Source organism: Gekko japonicus, unplaced genomic scaffold (genome assembly GCF_001447785.1).
Source record: "Gekko japonicus isolate JY-2015 unplaced genomic scaffold, Gekko_japonicus_V1.1 scaffold633, whole genome shotgun sequence".
In the NCBI taxonomy this organism is placed as follows: domain Eukaryota; kingdom Metazoa; phylum Chordata; class Lepidosauria; order Squamata; family Gekkonidae; genus Gekko; species Gekko japonicus.
In genome coordinates this window covers 409,685-430,610 of record NW_015175375.1, presented here as the reverse complement: position 1 = coordinate 430,610, position 20,926 = coordinate 409,685, and the positions used below count along the sequence as shown (strand labels likewise).

Sequence of the window (20,926 nt, the reverse complement as noted above, 5' to 3'; positions counted from 1 at the left end):
TTAAGATTTCCTGTTGCACAGAAGTTTGAGGAAACTCCACGGAGGTTCGCTTTTCTTTCTCTTAACCTGGTCTCCTGAAGAATGATTTTGTTCTTAGCCCACTTTTCAAAGTCTTGTAACTCCGACAAATCATCAGCCACTTTTCTAGCAATTTAAAATGGAGATTCAGCTTCCTCCCCCCCTCCCCATCACTTTCAAGGATGAGGTAAGTTCGTGTAGTTTTTGATTAATCGGGTCAATTGCGAGCTTGAGCTGAGCAAATTCCTTCCTTAATTGCCCAACATCACAGCTCAATTCTTTTATCTCAATTTTTATTTCTTCCTTTATTTCTGTTAGTGCCTGTGTAATCGGAGCCTGGTAACTTTGGTCTAGCTTTCCTCCTGCTGCCACCATTTCTTCCAGCAAAGAAATCTCTTGCTCTGATTCTTCCGAGTCAGCAAAGTCTTTCCTTGGTGGTTTATAAGGCGGGTTTCTAGCTCCCTTTTTTCCTCTGGTTCTTCCCATGCCTGGCATTGAAAGTTTTTACAAATTTACCTTATTTGTTGAAGAGCAAAACGTTGTTTTCTGTTGGGGGTAGCAGGAGAGCGTGAGAGCTGCAGCCAACCAGAAGGACAGCCACCACACACACCCCAGTTGCTTTTCCATAATGACTCTATATCTTTTTCTCCTCAAGGAGAAAAGCAGCTATGATTAGTTTTGACTGGAGAAATTGCATAAGGTCTCCTATACTTCAGCAGTCCTCAATTCCAAATCTCAGTCTGTTTTTCCTCCCTCAGTCAAGAGGGAAATAAAAATCAGGAATGCCAATGTGATGCAGTGGTTCTAGTATCAGACTAGACCTGAACCATGAAGTTGATTTGGTGACCATAGGCCGGTCACTCTCTTTTAGCCTAACTAGCACACAGCGTTGTTGTGAAGATTAAACAGTGGAAGAGAAAACCATGTATGCTGTTGTGAGCTCATTGAAGAATGATGAAATGGATAGAATCACAGAAGTAATTAAAGTTGTAATTAAACTAGAGTTTAAAAAAACCCATAGAACTTAAAATCAACTTAGAGAAGAAGACTAAACAGCCCACAAACAGATGTATTCACATAATAACACTTGATAACATGTAATCAATTGTATCCTACAAAACTGTCTCCCATTCTTCCATACAGCTCTGCTGAAATTGAAGGCAGTTGATGGCAATTGTGCAGTGGAAACAAAATATGTCAAACCAGTCTGTTTGCCTGATTCTGTATTTCCTGATGACACAGAATGCTATATCTCAGGTTGGGGACTTACTGAAACAGGTGAGTTGTTTTGATGGATAAAATAATGGATTGTAGCTAGCATAATGCTCACACATACCCACATCCAGTTTACCCTTTGCTGAGTGCTCTCTGTTATTAGGCCAGGGTAAGGAGAGCCACCTTCCAGGCCCATATTGCAGTGCCTCTATTGAAGTAGTATCTCATTCCTTATCTTGTGAAATTCTATCTGCCCTAAAGAAATTGAAACCCAATCAACATGTTTGTTTTTAATGTCACTTCACCAAAATAAGGGGTTAACCTTGTTGCTTTTGTGTAGTGAAAATGCTTTGAATGTGCCCTTAGAGTTGGTATATAGATAATATGAGGACAATAGCTTTATTAGAGCCAACCCTTGCCTTTGACAACTCTCTCTGGAATGTTTAATATCAGATCTCACGATGAGCGTGTACAAAATTACCTCACAGTATATTTATCACATCAAAAATTATTGCGAGTATTGTTAGACAAGGATCAAAGTGTTAATTTCTGTAGCATTTTACTCAAAACATGCCATGAAAGTATAAATGTTCAGTTTCTAATTGAATGTAGCCATGTGCAGGGCTTCATTGAGCATCTGTGAAGCTGCCTGATATTTATAATTCTTCTGGAGGTTATGAGTACAGGAAGTGTTATTACAGCTCTATTAAGTCTTTGCCCCACTGGCTGAATGAGTGTTTGATTTGTAGGTATGTCCATCTGCTGTGTAAATGGAAAGCGTGGGCTTGGACTGATGGGTGAAAAATCCACTGTGATTTCTGTACATCTGCATTCACCTTCACTTACTATAAGAGATTCCTTTTTTAGTGCTCTCACAGGGTGCTATGCAGGGATAGTGCCTACAAAGTTGGAAGTCTCATGCCTTATGTCGCTTCTGTTTCTAGTAGGATGCAGACATCCTTTTAAGTTTTCCTTCACTTAAATCAAGTGGCTGGGTATTCTCCAAATATAAGACTGTAGACGGCATGACTACAGACAGTGTCTGAAGTGAGATGATATTGCTAGAGTTGGTCAGGTAATATATCCAGGTTTTACTGACCACTACAAATTATCTCTGCAGAACAAGTCAATCATTGGAGTTACACCACAGATTATACATTTATAACCAATGCCAGGCATTTGAAAATGTAACTTTGAAATTTGCTGAAAACTAAGGTTGTTACATGTACAATGAAAAACACATTTAGGCCAAGCATGTATGTAATTTGCTCATCTCCATTTTGGTCATATGTCACTCATCATCTCGACTTTATTCAAAGAATCAAAACAGAGGGAATGAGATTGTGCTCTATTTACAGATTCTGAGCCATAACTAGGCAAGAAACCCAGGAGCTGTGACAATATTTTCCAGCCTATTGGTTTGAATAAGTTTTTGATATGCAGCATCTGGATTTTTGGATGCTTATTGAATTTGAACTGCCAAATCTATTCAAGTTCAGCTAAACTTCTCTGACATACTGTGAGTTCCTTGGAAGGAAGAAGTAATTCTTGTGCTTAAAAATAAGATAATGAGAGCTTTCTGAAAAATGCATTTTCTCACTTTTCATTTAATGAGTTGCTGTAAAATTGCAGGTGGACAATATGTCAATCATGTTCCCAAAAGTACTCTGATGTTTTATGAGCAATATAATCCAATATGAAGTATATACATCTTTTGATATAATTCATATTGAAAGTAAGAAGCATTGGGTATGCAGATTCGGTAGGTTATGTGCTGATGATATGTTTTAATAACCCATATTCTTCAATAGCACAACCACCTTTCTAAAGCAACACATTCATAGTTCAGAGTGCATAAATGTTATATGGCTGGCTGACCTGCTGTGATGTCACAGTGAGACTGCTCAGATTCCCCCCCCCCCATTTCATTTGTACTTCCTTCAGGAAACTCAGTGCAGCTCTGTAGCCTTTCCACAATACTTTGGTTTGGTTTAGGCAAGGAACCAGTCATTTGCGCAGGTATACCCAGCAAGTTTTGCAGCTGAGCAAGGATCTCAACCTTGTTGAGCTACATTTGTGCTACATTTGCAGTGTAATCTGAAACGGAGTAGCACCCTTCTAAGCCCATTGACTTCAGTTAGAGCCAGGGTGGTGTAGTGGTTGTCCTAGGATCTGGGCAAACCAGGTTCAAATTCTCATTCTGCCACGGAAGCTTGCTGGTGACCTAGGTGAATCAGGCATTCTGGACCTAATCTACCTCAAAGGGCTGTTGTGAAGATTAAATGGGGACAGAGGTCATTTCGGGGGGGAACACGGGGGAACACAGTTCCCCCGGGTGAGGTGCAGGGGGGCGGGGCACATGATGAAGCCCCGCCCCTGCTTCCGGCCACCCCGCTTCCAGCCCTCATTCAGCCAGGAGGAGGCAGGAGAAGAGGGAGGGTAAGTTGCTTCCTCCCCGCCTCTCCCCACCCCTGCCTGCCTGGGGCCAGGGAGGGCCTTTGCGGGGCTTCCTCGCACTCCCGCCAGCCTTGCAGGTCCACCGCCGGGCCCCTGATGTCAGGGGGTGTGGCATATGCTAATGAGTTATGCTAATGAGTTCCCCTAGCTCTTTTTCTACGAAATGACCCCTGAATGGGGAAGAATGATGTAAGCCAGTTTGGGTCATCATTGAACCAGACAGTTCAGCTTTGACTCACTGTTGCCCTTGAAAAGTCTACAAGAGCTGAATCTTCCTTGATTAATCAATGCAAATCTAATAAAATATGGATTTTCAAAGGCAAAACAGCAGGTAGAGAAGTAACTCATGAAACAGCATATAAATTGAGGTCTGAAAGCCTTAAAAAAAAAAAAAAGATAACCTCTGTAATGCCTTGGTCATTTCCTAATCCTCTATCCTGACAAAACTCTCATTGAATTCAGCATATAATTTTTACCTTCCAACAGAAGTTCATATTGTAGGCCCCAACAAAATGCTGTGAACCAGTTTAAAAAAGAACACCCCCTCCACACACAAAGATTTAGCTAAAGGAAGATGGAAAGTAAGAGTTTCTTTATTTTCCTGGCATTCGTCCTGCAGGTGAGGAATCTCATCAGCTGTTAGATGCCAGAGTGAAGCTGATTTCCCAGACGCAGTGTAATGCGCCAAGCGCATATAAGAACAGACTGGATGAAAGCATGCTTTGTGCAGGAAATCTTCAGAGAACAAGAGCTGATACTTGTCAGGTCTGTTGCTTTTTCGGTATTTGAACACTAATTTCTCTTTTAAAAAAATGTAAATAGGCTATGCAGAGTAATGTCTGGCAGGGTACTACATATGTATCTGCTTCTTGTATCAGATATATTACAACAACCTCCTTCCTTTCAACATGATGTGAGAGGAATGTCCTTCAAAGCAACAGCAGCTCTTCCGGTGACAGGCAAGCCTATGAGAGAAGTTCAATTGGTGTAAACCACAGAAACTTGGGAATTTGACAAGGTTTCTCCCAACACATCTTGTTCATGTGATCCATACCTCTTTCCCCGTTTTGTTCATTGTGTGTTACCATGCTATTACACTGAGCCTTTATATTTATTTACCTATTTATTTCTCTTTCCTAGAATATCTCCAGAAGGGAAATATATCCCTAATGTACTAAGACTTCAAATGAATAATAATGGAAAAGCTAGGGTGTTGTGTTCTGCATCTCTGGGCAGCTTCTCTAGGCTTATAGGACCACTCTTAAGAACTCCCTTAACACTAGATCTTTTCTCCACAAACTGACCTGCCAATCATAATGATGGGCATTCTGCTAATAATGAAATAATATTGTGAGGCGAGAAACTGACCAAAAACAGCTGCCTTCAAGTCTTCTCCATGATTATTAGTAGATAGCTATACTATAAGCTCTACACTAACCATGAAATCCTACACAGTCATTTTAGCCTAAACCCACTGACATCAATGGACTCACAATGGAGCAACTCTGCATAAGATTGCACTGCAAATCTTGCACTCTCTTGGCCTTTGTATAAAAAGCCTGGGAAATTATTCTTCTGGCTGAAGCATAATGTTTGATGTTGGTCAGTATTTTTATTTTGGAATTATTTGTCTTATTTCTTAATAGGGCGATTCAGGTGGTCCTTTAACCTGTGTTAAAAACGGCTCTTATTATATCTATGGAATTGTGAGCTGGGGAGACCAATGTGGATTAAAAAATAAACCAGGAGTTTATACCCGTGTGACAAGATTTCTCAATTGGATTAGAACAAAAATTCAACAAGAGTCTATTTCTCACAATTAAGAAATGTTTTGGAACCAAAGAAAGGTAAATCTAAAACATTTATGAAATTGTTTTAATAATGGAATTGTTCTTATATGATGTTATGTTGTCTTAACTGTATTTATGCATTTACTGTGAGTCGCCCTGAGCCTGCATTGAGAGGAGGGCGGGATACAAATGTGATAAATAAGTACATAAATAATGAAAAGTTGTGAAGGTTTTTCTAATATTTTTACCCTGAATGTATTTAATTAAAAGATTGTTAAGAAATGTGGATTTCAAACTGCACAAATGTATCCTGTTCTCTTCAAAATGCAAATCTGAATACATTACCATATGAGTCCTGGTGTTGGCTTTCACTGGTCTACACTATGGTGGGTTGCTAAACAACCCACATGACTATACAAAAATGTGTTCCTGATCCAAGTGTAAAATGCAGCCCACATTATACCACAATGATACCTAGTACAGTTGAAAATTATATGTGGATATTATGGGTTAGATCCTAACTAAATTAGCAATTTCCACCACTTCCCCCATTCTGCTGCAGACAACGCTCATATCATTCCTTGGTGTCCTCTGTCTGCCAGGAGCAGCAGTTCATTGAGATCAGTGGGCTGCAGGGAGAGGGAGGAGGCAGGAAGGTTCCATTCTGCCGCTGGATAATTTAGTTTGGATCCAACCTAATGTTTCACTCTTGCATGCTCTTTCACTCTAATACAATCATTCCAATTCACTCACTCACATATTCCCACTCCTTTCAAGGATAACAAGTTTTCAAGAATCCACCCCAGATGAGAGGAGTGGAACTTATTATATAATCATTTTATTACTGTGTCCTGCTATTATTTATTGTCAGCTGTCTCACTGGTAATCTAATGTTAAATCACTCCACTGATAATTATTTATAATTCATCTGGCTCTGAGACATATGTAATATTATGATAGCCAGTTGTTTACACTGTGATATGTAAAATTGTAGAATATGTATATAATAAAAATATTTTAAAAAAAAAAAAACAAAACCCAGAATGTTGAGTTACAAAAAGATTTAGGAAAAAGAAGGAAGCTAAATATTATAACTGGTGCCTCACTATAATGCTCATAAACCAAGGAATAATTTTGGCAGCTAGAACATTGTTAGCCTCAAAATGGAAAGACCAGAAAATACCGATGATAGATCAATGGCTCCGAAAGTTGTGGAACTTTTATATTTTAGGTAAACTTATGAATAATACACAACTGAATAGATCAGATCAACAGAAACTAGCATAAACTGAATTGTGGTCTCCTGTTATTCATTATTTGATGGAAAATGACATTTTACTGAATGATGACAATTATGTGGACTTGATATGAATATAAGCAGAGCTTTTTGTTTTGATGGTTGATCAGGGCTTATTCATCTTAACCGCATGGCCTTATATGCTTCATTTATAGTTTTAATATATTTGATGTGATTTTTTTTTACAAAAATAAAAATGTATTAAAAAAAATAAACCAAGGAATAATAATTACTCAACAGAAATATTTCTAGAAACTGTTGGTTTATTGTACTTTCAGCAAATCATGGTTCATTAGTTTTAGTACAAAGCTGAGCCTGCCAGTCATCTAGTACTAATATCATTTGCTGTCTTAAATATATAGTAAATTCTGGAATACATACCTTTACAAATTACCGACAATATGCATGCAAGAATATAAAAAAAATCATTATTATTGAATCTAGATTTAGATCACTTATTTTTTTCGTGCCATCCTCTATGCTCCTCTATGGTTAGAAAAGCTACATGACTTGCTGATCAAGCTGAAAAACATACACATTTTCCACCAACAGATGTTCATGTTCCAATTTATTTTTTCATTAGCTGCATTTTTCTTCGCTTGACTTGCAGAATTTCTGCTGCATCTGGGTTGATTCTGGCTTGTTGGGATCCTTCTACTGTTGCCTGTTCCTGCCAACAAAATAAATTCGAAGTATTAGCTACTGGAGAAGACTGTTATGTAATATCCATTAATAAAATCAGTAAAGAAAAATGTCTCATTTGGTATTTTTAATAATAAAATATTAATTCAATGTCTCATTTGGCATTTTAAATACTAAAATATTAATTTTACGTCAAAGGCAGCTTTTTCTGGATACTTCGGGCAACCTTGGATGCTATCAAACATATATGTAATACACGTTCACTCTTACAGCCCACTATTATATAGAATGTATTCCAAGAGATATCTGTGACCTCCGAACACATAGGACTTAATCTACTGATAAAGGGGGAGCGGTGGCACAGAGGATTTATCCTCTGGTTAACATTGTAACATCTGAGCTGAACAGGCTTGCTGTCAGTTCTAGCCCCGCGCTGGTGTGAGCTGCCAGCCTTGTCCCCAGCTCGCCGTCTACCCAGTGGTTTGAAAGCTTCGGCGAGTAGATAAAATGGGTACCACTCCTTAGAGAGAGTGGGCACACTGAACCCCCCCCTCATGGGGTGGAACGGAAGTCCAGCTCGCATGATGGAAAGCCTAGAGAGATCTTCTCGGCGTGAAGAAAAAAATCCTGTAATGGGCCATCCGGCCAGGCGATGGCAGTGTGGCGCTACAACTCAAGGAGTCTGGAGAAAAGCTGATGCCATCAAACTCGGCCGAGGAAAAACGCCATTCCAGATCACGACACATCTGCATCTGAACGGAACCCTCGTCGGCTGTGAATGTGTGCAATTAAGATGTATATATGTTGTCCTCCCTTACCCCACAAAGCATTGTTAGTCCCTCGTGAAAAATGAGTAACTGTAAATCACTCAGAGACAGCAAGCATTGCAGGATTGAGTGATCAATAAATTGAAAGATTATTAATTATTATTATTATTATTATTTCATTAGTTGACAGCAGGTAAAGGCATAATGTTCTGTATACCTTATTTAAATCTTAGGGTAAATCTTAGGTTAATCTTTAAGCTGCCCCTGGACTTCTGTTTTGTTTTGCTACAATGGCTAAAAAATAATTTATTGTATGGCATTGTGTGTGGTATAGCGAGCAGATCCTAGGATTGTCTGGCAGTCTGAAGCTCTAGCTCTTTTTTCCTTTTTTTTAGTATTATGCAGTGAGCTAGGCTTATTTTGGGGGGCTAGGAGAGCTGTGACTGACCCAAGGTCACCCAAACTGGCTTCAAGTGGAGGAGGGCGGAATCAAATCCGGTTTTCCAGATTAGAGTCCATCACTCTTAACCACTACACTACACTGGCTCCTGCTATAATGGCTATACCACTGGAATCCACATGATCTTACGTCTTCCCATTTACATCTCAGTAAGTCTTGGCCAGTGACCTTCATTTCATGGAACACTTATGAAATATTTTCTTTTTAGAATTATAAGTGAAAATGCTTTTGAAGGCAAAGGTTTAAAATATTGTTTCAGTTACCCTTTATTTCCACTAACTGTAATAACTGTGACAGTCTATAGTATTAGGCAATTAAAGTTCCTGTATACTATAAACATGTACAACGCTCAAATCCTCTTAAATGCTTCAGATTCCTTCATCTTCTACAATAAGTAAAAGAAAAATGGACACAAAAACCACAAAACGAACTAATATACAAAACAGCAGAGAAACAGCAGTTTCCTGAACTTCATGGAAATAAAATGAAAGTTTGTCATCCGAAATATCTATTGTTATGCTTTAGTCCCTCTTTTAACAAAGGAGGTGAAAGTTGAGTACGTGATTGTCCTTTCTCCAGGAATTTCACAACATGGAGCTGGCAACCCTAAGATGAACTGATCTCTGTATTTGGGCAATCCATTGTGATTCCGGGAGAGTTGCTGCCAAAGTGTGGACCCACCCCTGCTGGTGACTTTGAATTTCTGGGAATTTTGCATCTCTAAATCTGCACACCAAGTGCTGATAAAAAGTCCTGTCCATTCACTTACAGTTTCCATATTACACTGATTCAACATTTCTTGAGGCTGATGTTCCTGAGCATAGGCAAGTTCAGCAGCCCTTCTGGCCATTTCTACTTTGTAAGAACCTGGAGGAGTCCAGCCAATGCCTTTGATCCAGTTCAGATCAGATTTGTACTTAACCTGCAAAACAGATTAATGAACACTGGGATGTTAATGACGAGGCTCCAAGAAAACACATCTTCTATATCATAAGGAAAATAGTTTGGCTTTTACCAACAGGCCTTTGTTTGTTTGTTTGTTTGTTTCAACAAATACAAATTCTGAAATAATGCATGTTCTGCATGTTCTCTCTAAATAAAAATCCACAGAGACATTTATTTTATAAAATAAATATGTTATCTATCTTGAATATTGAGATCATGTTAGAACACAGGGGCAACACATGCTGAAAAACCAGAACTACTGGAGAGTCACACAGCAAAGGTATATTGGTTGTTTTCTTTTGTGCCATGTCTTCTGAGAGTTCCCAGTTCCAGCCACAAATCCATGCACTCTTTGCCATATGTCTTTTTTGCCCAGTATTGTGGTCAAGTGGAAAAAATAATTTAAATTAAAAAAAATTAATTTCAAGAAATGTAAATCAGATTTTTAAATTTAAAATTAGATTTGAAAAGAACTGAGTATCAAAAAATAGTTTCTCTTCTAAAAATAAACTTTTAAAATGAAATCTGAATTTATCTCTACTTCCCCATCCCACTGTAGCCCCAAATGCACCCCAAAATGCTGTGCCCAAAGGACAGTAGACACCTGGAAATGACTCAAGAAGGAAGGCAAAAGATCTGCCGCAGGAGGGAAGAAACTGGCAAAAACTGCCCCACCTTCTGTGGGGAAATCTTCTGCTGGATCCAACCCATAATCTTTTAAAGATGAATTTACAACCCTCTGATGAACTAACGTCTTTTTTTTAAAAAAATAAACAGCCGCTGAGAAAACATTTTTGTAAGTTGTCATACAGTCCTGTTATTCCTGCATCTATATTACGGGCGGCTTGGTCCTGGGGACCAGGAACCAGCAACTCTCCACGGATGTTTATCTAGGTAAACTTTTAAACCCATTTTATGCATAGCAAGTACCTGATCTCTGAAACTAGCTCAGTAAATAGTCACAGAGAACAATCTGCCCTTCAACTACTGGCAGCTCTTGCTTCTAGCTGAAATTATCTATTGCGGAGGGTTATGTCACAAATGACAAGATGCAGGCTAAAGCGGAAAGAGAGAGGAAACCCTGCTACTGTTGATTCCAACCAGCGCCAGTCTACAAAAACCTTTTTTGGCCAAAGGTTATAAGATATGGGTCCTGAATATTAAATTATCTAAACAAAATCAGCTGGGCAGGAAATATTTGTGAGCTACTCGAGACATCTATTGATGAGGCAAGTTTGCCTAAGCTTATATGGCTATGGGTGGTTGGGAAGTTGCTCACTTGGTGCTGGGCAACTGATCCCTAGCTGCTGTAGAGCACAGGGAGATGTTGGTGGGGCTGAACACCTCTCAGCCTAATTCTATGCAAGAAAACTCTTTTAAAATCCTTAAATGTCTGGGACCAACCTAACTTAAGGAATACTCATCAATGAACCTGCCCATTTTTAAAAAAAGAGGACGTTTTTATTGTTTGACTGAACTGATTTTTAGAAAGTATTACAAACCTCAAACATACAACAAAACTGCTACACACTATCATAGTATTTGCAAAAATTACAAATATTTCCATTTTTAAGTCCTATATAATTAATTACCTACTTAGATATACTGCAATACTGCTTCTTATACTCCATCCAATTAGTTATACTTATTTCAGTATTGAATGGATGGAGACCATGTCTGATTTAAGGGTCCAATTATGTATTCTGCCTTTGGATATCCTGACTTTTTAATCTTAAAAAAACTAAATTGAAAGATTTATGTGATCTGAAGAGAAACCAGCATCATATTTATTCCACACTGAGAATCCCAAGCAAAGAAGGGCCTTTTCCTTGGGGAGGAGTGTGTCCTTACTGCCTACGATTGTAGAGGGTAGATTTAACAAAATCCCCTTCTCCCAGCGTCTCTGCCCTTGTGGCGCACTTCAAGTAGAGACTTTACAATATGTTCTACTACAGTGCTGCTGGTATGAGGAGCCTCGCATGAAACTTTCTTTCAAAATCCAGAGTAAAATTTACATATTTAGCCCGGATTGGATTCAACATTTCATCCTCTCGGATGTGGATTCAGAGGTTTCCCAGGCTGCAGCTAGATTTTGGGCAGCCTGTCTTGCAATACGTAGAGAGAAGATGAATCTTACCCCATAATTCATATATCCCAACTCTGCAAGATTATTTTATATGACACCTTTTAAACTAATTTTTATTTTGCGTTCTTGTATTATAAGCTGGCAAAAGCCGTTAAATAAACTTTGATTGATTGAGAAAAAAACAGGTGACTTTCTGACTAGGAAGGAAGGAAGGAAATTCTATATCATTCTCCAGAAATACTAAAAACTTTAGTTTCAATATTTAAAAAACATATTGCATCTCTAACATAATATAAAATTATACCTTTTGTAAATCAATATGCATTCATGGTTATGAATAAGTATGGACTTTAGGAGGCATGCAAATGATAATGGACATTTTTTATTTATATCCATTAATTAAATGGGCCTCTTTTCCTTGGTGATCTAAATCAATCCACTGTGGTTCATGGAAATTTTGAGGCCTGGGCCTTAATATTTTGTGTACACTTGCAACCAGAGGGATTGAAGCTCACTGCACCACCTTAAGTAAGGGAAGGGGACGGTGAAGTGCATCCCGCAATGCCAACCCCCAGTTCAGCCCTTCTCTCTTACATGGTCAGCGTGCCTGGGAGTGGTTACACAGACAAAAGCCTGTTCTAGGACTACCACTCCCATGAGAGCCAAGAAGATGGCAGCAGCCAGCCAGAACTTTCTCCCTCATCCCACCCCCCAAGCCCAGGGCCACAAAGGTAGCAGGCAGGTGAATCTGTGCTGTGGCTTGTTTCTAGACTTCTAACAGTGCCATCCTAAGCAGAGTTCAAGAGACTTAAAAGTAAGTAAGTTATTTATCAAATATATGTACATCACTCTGGAGTTTGTAGGCCTGTTTGGCATGCTTCACATTCAGTTGCTCTGGGTCACAGGTGTACTGATGCAGGTGCTGCCTGTAGTTGACATCACTTATCAACTGCTGACTTTTCTTTGCATGGATGAATCCTGGCTGATCGATTTGACTCTTGAAATGTGCTCTGTTTCTGATAAAATCCCTCTTGTATTGGTTGTCACTCTGGAGGTGACCCATCTTGAGGAAATGTCTCATTTTGGGATCATCATTCACATTACGAAATCCAATCTGCTGACCTCGGTTCCTCTGGAAGGCCTCTCTGTACCTAAACTGTTAAGATGAAGCATGGAAAGAAGTTCTACACACAAATTCACACACAAACCCAGTTTACCACATAATTTTTTGTACATTTTCATTGTTTATGAAAGGGCTATGGTTTGCGTGAGATACTGCTGGATTAGAGTTTGTTGTGATAATTCTCAGTTGGGATAGAGGGTAGAGAATACATTTTTGTAGCCATGTCTGTGCTTTCATGGAAAAGCAAAATAAACTTATCTCTATTATTAACAGTACCTGAAAAATGATTTGCACTTGGTTCAGGCATCACACAAAACCATGGTTTAATAAAACTTAATATGTTCTTAAGGGCTTCCCCCATCCTTTAGGATCATGCAGGGAGACTACCCTGCACAACCTGTACTGTGTTCCCCAAACAAAGCCTAAATGCCAGCAGCTAGTTGTGACAGTTATGTTCTTTTTAACAGTACAGTCAAACATACATAACATAAGTCTTTCCTATGGGGGAGGCAAAACCCCCAGTGCCTATTAGCCAATCAGAAACCATGGGTAAAATTCCTTTCCAGTCCTATTAACAGGCAACCCCCTGTGGACATAGCAAGGATAGTTCATAACAACAGAAATAAAATTTGAAAACAAGAGGTAGAAGGGGCATTTTTTGCTGGCAGAGGGCTCCGAATGCCCAGCACATCTGCAGCCCCTTCCTTTAAAACATTGTCATGGCTCAGGTGGGGTGTCACCCGACACTGCCACCACTCTGTAATTAGGATCCCTTGAGAAGGCCCAGAGCACCCTCCCAAAACCTTCAGACCTCCCTTTTGGCCGAATAATAGGCGTGAGGACCAGGCAGAGTAAACAATAAGGAAAAGGTATATTTGATAGGTGGTCAAACAACCAAGGTGCAGAATAATAACAGTAAGTGGGTGAAAATAAATCAAATGCCCTAACGCCTAAATATATACTGTCCCTAGCTCACTATCTCAAGTGGCTTTAGACTACTCACCCTTCCCTCAGGATGAGGGTTTCTTCCCCACAGCAGCCTCTCTTCTGGCCCTGTTCCTCAGGAAGAAGAACAGCTTTTCCTCTTGTACCAGTTCTTATATTCCCCAGCCCTCTTCTTCCCTATTGGTCAAAATCGGTGCCAAAACTTCCCAAGGCCTTCTGGGGGTTTTAGGCCCAGCCTCCCCTACTGTTAGCCAGGCTCCCTGGGCCTAGTAGGCCTCTGGTGGCACAGCCCAGATCATGACAAACATGAACTGTGAATCAAATTGGAATCTGCAGCCCTCAGGTCCACTGACCCCCACCCTCCTCCAGACATGTGGCTAGCTGGGGGGTGCTGCAGAAAACAGCCCCAAAGTCACCTGGCTGAGAGACAATGCTGAGCACAGTTGACAAGAGTCACCCAGGCACAAATGGTGCTCCAGATTAAGGTTGAGAGCTAGACTTGCATTTTTATACATTACTCTTTCCTTAAACTTTTAGAAAGGCATGGATAACATCCTGTAACAGGAAACTATCATTTTAGTAACTTATAAAGTGTTCCTAAAATTGAAATTTGGAAAATTAATGTGTCTTACATCGCTGGCAATTTCTCTGGAAGCCTTGGCAGTCTGGAAGGGGATGGCATCCAATCTAAAATCATAGGCAGCTGCCCGTGTCTGCTCCCAAGACAATTTATAGAGTTTCTGCATTAAAAGGGGAAGAGGCAAAAGGAAAAGTGGATTTAAACCCTTTTATGCCTACACTGATGTGAGTCATCTATTTCTGGATTGGTCAATAAGACCACTAAGATCTATGACTGTCCTACCACCCCTAACTTACAAGATACGTTGTGTTTGCAATTTCCAACAAATTCTGCTAGAGATTCTGATCAATTCTTACCTCCCAGAATAATGATCCCATAATGATAGCAGCAATAACTCCCACTATCTCAAATAAAATCACATGGAAGAGATTACACACACACACAAATGATCACACATAATATATTTTGAGTTTATTTGTAGAACTCAAAGGAGAAGAATTAGGAATTATGACTTATTGTGGGGGGGGGATCACAAGAGCAATGTTACTGGGCTGAAAATGCTGTCTTCCCACCCCAGCTGTGGCATAAACCCAAGGTAGCTTTATATCTAGCAACCTCTAGCAAGTCCTAGTCATTTCCTCTCTCTCTCTTTCTTTTTTAATCTGCCAAAGCCTTTTGCCTCGCTGCTGAGGATTGTACTGTAACATGGGTCCTTTGATTTAAAACCCCATGAATCATTTTACTTTATCACAGTTTGCACAGTTTTTGCACTCATCCTCACACATTACATTCATTTGATTTATGGCTATCTTTCCAGCTTTACAAATAGCAATGTGGGGTTTTTTGTGAGCTGTAAGGTCAGTCTTTCTCAACAGCTTTCTGTGTGTGGCATCTGATCCAATTGTGTATCTACCAAAAACAGTTTCATTTTTAATGAGAGGCCCCCAACTCCTCCATCTCCCCATGCTCTCACTGGCTGTTTCAGTTCAGATGCATGCTGATACATTTGAATGTTTTGAGAAGAAACGGCACATATCAGACTTGCAACTGTGACATTCATCTGTGTATGGCAATAGAGTTCTAACTGCATGAGCATCAGATCTCACTTATTCTTTTCTTCTACCATGAGAGAAAGGGTTTGTCAACGTATAATGCATAATGCACTTCTGCCTCTATCTCTTTAAGAGGCAGGAATCTTCCTATATCACCTTTTTCCATGCTGGATTCTAGCAATAAACTAAATGAGGTATCAAGGATATACAAGGAATTTTATTCACTCACCAAAACAAATATGCAAGTTGTTATTTCCCCCCACCACCACCACCAATCTAATACAGGCCACAGAAGTATTATTTACAAAATTGGATGAGATTTCTTACATAGGTATCAGAAATATTCTTACATATATTCAACATACTCTGATCCAGAGCTGCCTGAATCATATTTATGCAAATGATTTAATTCTGTTTCTTTTCAGAATAAACCACCAACAGTAAGAGGAACTGTCACTTACATCACTGATATGGAGTGCATTGAGGCGTGCCCTTATGAAATCAGGATGGTCAGGGGGAAGAGTGTATCTGTGTCTAGATTCCAAGTTTCTAGCTCGGTATAGCCGCTGTGAAACCAAACCATATTAAATGAACTTCTTGTCAATGTACTTTCACAATGTCTACAGTGATAACAAACAACTGTTTTCCCAACGACTGCGACACCAAATGATACCTATGTTTCTTAGCATTGCACCAAAATATGCTTTCCACTTAATTTTAAATGGTATTTTATGTTCTATGCAAATGAAGATTCTGGCAGCTATATGAGAATTTGCTATCCTAAGGACAATTTTAATTTATAACAAAATACATAAGCTGATCAAAGTTTCTTAAGGAGGTCCCTATGAGCAGAACCCCAAGCAAAGTTACACGCATTTAATAACTGCTTAGGATTGCACTGTTATTTATGTAATAGTTGCTTCACAATTTATAAGCATTACTCTCTCTGTTCCTTGGCATCTGCTCCATACACACTGGAGAGAGATATGGCAAGCCACTGGAGTAACCCTGCATAGGACTGCTCTTTTAGATTAGTGGTTTTCTACTTGTGGCATACCTACACTGTAACCTTCTTCCTCATGCACTCCCAAGGATCAAATAAGAATTTATCTAGAGGTAGTTAGCAATGACTATCATAACCTCTTGTTTTTAATATTAAGAGGTAACAAATGTCTTTCTCTCATTTTAGAACATTTTAGCTTACAAAAACTTCACATTGGAAATATAGCATTCAATATCACTGAATACATACTTGGAAGAAAATTTTGAATTTTGCTAACATTGGGTATATTTTTATAAAGTATGTATGTCTGTATCAATGAATATAATTGATAGACCAACATCTAATATTGCTTTGTTAGATCATCAGACAAAAGTCTATCCAATACAACATATGATACTTGTAATAACCCAGACACAATGTGCATTTGTTTTCTGCAATTTTAACAACGATTTGTCAGCCATCATCCAACAATAGTTTTCAGTGAAATAAATTCCTTATTATTAAAGGGCCATTGAGTCCTACAGGGAGTAAAGCATAACCCATTTATACCCTACAACGTATCAAAAGTTTAACCTACTTCATTGCACTGAATGTAGCTATTCTTAGCATGAATTAAATCCAGAGAGTCAGTCACCATCGTGAACTTTAGACTGTTTGGTTTTTGACGATATTTTGTCTAAACAAGGAACAAAAAACAATAAAGGTTACTGCTACCAATTGTATTAAAGGAAATTTTCAGGTGGGTGATAGCAAACATTCAAAGCACATCTTCCCTGTAATATGTAACATAAATCTATTATACAATGGTTTAAAAATATCAAGAATCATAAAAAAGTTCACCCTGAGTATGTTCTGAAACTGAGGAAACAGCTTGTCAACAGAAATACAGATATAGTTTGGTTGTTACTTCTTGCTTATTCAGTTTGAATTCAAAAGCCCCCTAGTGGTCTTTTTGTTAAGTAAGAATAATAAAACAAGCAGGAAAAAAGACTCTTTTTAAGTGTTTTGTCTTTACCATTCAATTTACCAGTGTGACTCAAATATATTACAGCAGAGATATACTGAATAAAATTATTTTTGTCTGTCCAAATGGAAATTAGTACTCAAAATATCTCATCTTACTATTTAATGGACTATAGTTAGGACTTTCCCCCATTAATAACTTACGCATATAAGGATAAATCACTTTCCAGCTCAGTGTCAGCCTCCAGTATGCAATTTTCAGAACTACATCTCACCTGTTTAGCATTCTGTTGCTGAATTCACTGCCTTTATTTATTGCTACATGTTTTTGTTGTTCAGAGTCTCCTGATCAGGATAGAAAATATGCATCAGGATGTCACAGGTGGACTCCTATCTTATGTACTGCTCTTTGGTAACGTGCACCTGTTGTATAAACAGGCTCCCACATCAAAAGGAAATGCTAAGCTACATCCATAAGTGTCATGTAACAAGGAGCCTTGATGGTAAACAATTCCTGCAGACGTACCATCCCATGAAAGATTTATCAGTACCTCACTGATGAGTTCTCCAGCCTTCTTCACATTTTCTATCTGAGGGGATCTCAGAGCCACCCAGCCAATTCCCTTCATGAAGTTCAGGTCTGATTTGTAGCGAGACTATCAAATAAAAATAAAAAATCTGTAGACTTTATCAGATTTTTCTACCATGATATGAATCCCTGACTTGTTATTAACATTTCTGTTTTTCTTTTTCATGCATACATCATCTTGTTCAGTCAAACTGTTTGTATTCTTCTTCTCAGAATTAAATAATGTATCATACACAAAATACAAATGGAGCCCCACAACTGAATTAACATAATTCAGAGTAGAAAGTAATAACATGTTGGCAGTACTGGTTCCTTTCAAAGCAATTTTAGAAAAAGGACTACACCAGAAACACAAAGTATGTTGCTCAGTACAAACATTCTGATTAACTGTGGGGAGATAGCAATGTTTTATTAAAATATGACATCTAATAGCAGGTTAAAAGAGAAATGGGACAATGAATTAATCCAGTAAAATATGATTCAATGAGAAATGAAGCATTTGAGAGTGGCATCATGTTGAACCAAACAGTATGCAAGAAAAAAGCAGCATTATGCAGAAACAAACCCAGTTCTGCCACTGAATTTACTGTCTACAGAGAGTTGGTCTCTGAGTAGTGTAACTTTATCATGCACATATTTTCATATGTCTGTTTGTTATATTTACATGTTACAGATTTAGGATTTTAGGTGTAACCATAAATTAAGTAATATGTGACGCAGACCTTAGCTAGGAGGCCAACTGAAATATCTGCCATATGTATTCTGTTTACGACCTGGAGCAGAAATTTGGATGCACTCCCTAGCTAAAGTTTCACCAGAGTGTCCTTTTTAAGTGTACTGTCTGGTAGTTAACATCCAAGTGTAAAAGTACATGCTTCTATCAAAGCAGAGAAGAAAGAAAGTTAAGGTGCCCTTTTAACACAATAGCTAAGTTCCATATTAATGGATGGCTTTTTACACTGGGATCCCCCAGTTTGCGCAACACATTGCCTTTCTCTCACCTCAGAAAAAGAACAAAGGCAATTGGTACATTTGCTACACAGAGAGGAGAATCCAACGGGGATTCTTCAGTTATCTCGTTGGCTTTCATTGAAGAGATGAAGCGTGCAGAGCTCTTTTAAGTTGCCTTTTGTTGCAATGTAGAGTTGAGTTTGGAATGTTATCTCATGGGTACAGTAAAGTAAGGCAAGCAGGATGCAGGCATGCTAGAGCTTTGATTTAGGCCCAGGCTCCTATCAGTGGTATTTTCACTTACATTTGTTCACCAAGACAAGTTTCAGCCATTAGTTCTAAATTTAACAATATCCTATAGTTTGACCTCTCAATAGCATTCTGTGTTCCAGAAACAACCAGGTCCCAGGAGATAGGCAGGTATGTGCAGAGTTTGGCAGGCAAATTTTTAAAGTACCTGCCCTGATTATTGTGATCTGTCATAACAATGCATTTGACATGATTTGCTGCTAAGGCATTTTCAGAACTAAGGAGGGGCTGTGGTAAGGGTCTCTTTTTACCTCACTTTGCAACAGGTGAACTCTCTTTGCCCACTGCATCTTCAAGTCCTCAGGGAGCACTGTATATTCATGCAATTTCTTCCTGTAGTCTTGGTCGCTCACTAGGTTTTGGGCCTTCCTGGCATGGACTAGGTTCACCATGTCCAAAGGCAGGTTGTACTGAGAACTGATTTCTCTAGATCCTTTCTTGTATTCCTGCTCACTCTGCAACTTAGCAGCATATAAGCAATGTAGCAACTTGGCATCATCCATAATGCTTCTGGCACCAACGTGCTTTCCTCTCTCCCTTACAAAGTTATGCTTGTATTGAAGCTGGGAAAGAAAAGGAAATTATATTTAGATGGCCAGTGGGCATTTCAGACCCTTTAAAAAGTAGACATTATGTCTAAGAAACCAGAGGTGGAAAAGGACATAGAGTATAAAGAATATAATAGAAAATTATCAATACAAAAATCAACACACCAGAAAAAATGTCATTCAAGTTATGTGCAGCTCTTATTTAACCTTCCTATGTCGAGGAACTTGTGCAGTGCAACCATATTCCAAAAACAACAGAACTTTTGTACCTTTAAGAGGTGTAAAACTGAACAACATTCAGCCAGTACAATTTCCCCACCTATTGCAATGCTATGATAGACTACTACTACACTGTGATATCAAACACTGCATCTGTGTTTCTTTTGTACTCATTAGACGTTTTATTACAAATGAAGGCAATGAGTCCTTTAGACTATCCATATGCTACAGTGTGATAGACAGTTGAAAGAAATAATAAAGAGTTATCATAGCTGTAGACGTGAATCACGCACATATATATATTTCATTTGACTGCACTTTTATTTATTTTTATTTATTTTAAACATTTCTAGGCCACCTTGCCACCCAATTCAGGGTCCCTAAGACATTAAAACAAAACACTAAAACATTTCAGACATGAAAATGAATTTAAAATACCAAAATATATAAAAAAATAAACTATTAAATAAAACATATTTTTAAAAAAACATAAAAATATAAACCCATAAATACATGAAAACACATAAAGAGGGAGGAGGGCTAATAAGACAGTGAGGGAATACCAAATAAAACAAAAAAGTCTTTATCTGCTGACAGAAAACAATGATAATAGAGTATGACAAATGAATCTCCCCAGAGAAGGAGTTCCAAAGTTTCAGTGCCACAACCAAGAAGGCCTTTTTTCGTGCTACCACCCATCTAGCCTCAGATGGTGGGGCACCCAAAGCAGAGCCTCTGACCAGAGTGGTAGGGTAGATTCAGATTAGAGTAGGTGGTCCCATTATGTCATGACATGCTAAGGAATTGGTAAAGGGATGACAAAGAATTTTTACCAGATTCTAAATGTAGTGAATAATTTGCTGAATTTCCTGAATAACCCAGCAAACAAAGCTGAACAGGCCCCTCGCTTTGCTTTTGAGGTTGGAATGAACTTTGTTATTGGACAGCATGGTGTAGTGGTTAGAGT

The 20,926-nt window shown here is 38.7% G+C and overlaps 2 protein-coding genes across 2 annotated transcripts in view; one reads left to right on the top strand and one right to left on the bottom strand.

Moving 5' to 3' along the window:
* The window catches only part of HABP2 (hyaluronan binding protein 2), a 48,267-nt gene extending 42,754 nt beyond the window's left edge, over positions 1–5,513 (top strand). Inside the window, exons 12-14 of the mRNA XM_015425527.1 lie at positions 1,162–1,296; positions 4,310–4,455; positions 5,337–5,513. Coding sequence (XP_015281013.1) covers positions 1,162–1,296; positions 4,310–4,455; positions 5,337–5,513 — 458 coding nt within the window. The remainder of the gene's footprint in view (positions 1–1,161; positions 1,297–4,309; positions 4,456–5,336) is intronic.
* A 1,527-nt stretch (positions 5,514–7,040) lies between these two features.
* NRAP (nebulin related anchoring protein) overlaps positions 7,041–20,926 on the bottom strand; it is a 69,106-nt gene continuing 55,220 nt past the window's right edge. Inside the window, exons 35-42 of the mRNA XM_015425533.1 lie at positions 19,444–19,755; positions 17,895–17,999; positions 16,958–17,056; positions 15,839–15,943; positions 14,378–14,485; positions 12,522–12,833; positions 9,416–9,568; positions 7,041–7,447 (exon numbers count right to left, since the gene is read on the bottom strand). Coding sequence (XP_015281019.1) covers positions 7,346–7,447; positions 9,416–9,568; positions 12,522–12,833; positions 14,378–14,485; positions 15,839–15,943; positions 16,958–17,056; positions 17,895–17,999; positions 19,444–19,755 — 1,296 coding nt within the window. The 3' untranslated portion in view covers positions 7,041–7,345. The remainder of the gene's footprint in view (positions 7,448–9,415; positions 9,569–12,521; positions 12,834–14,377; positions 14,486–15,838; positions 15,944–16,957; positions 17,057–17,894; positions 18,000–19,443; positions 19,756–20,926) is intronic.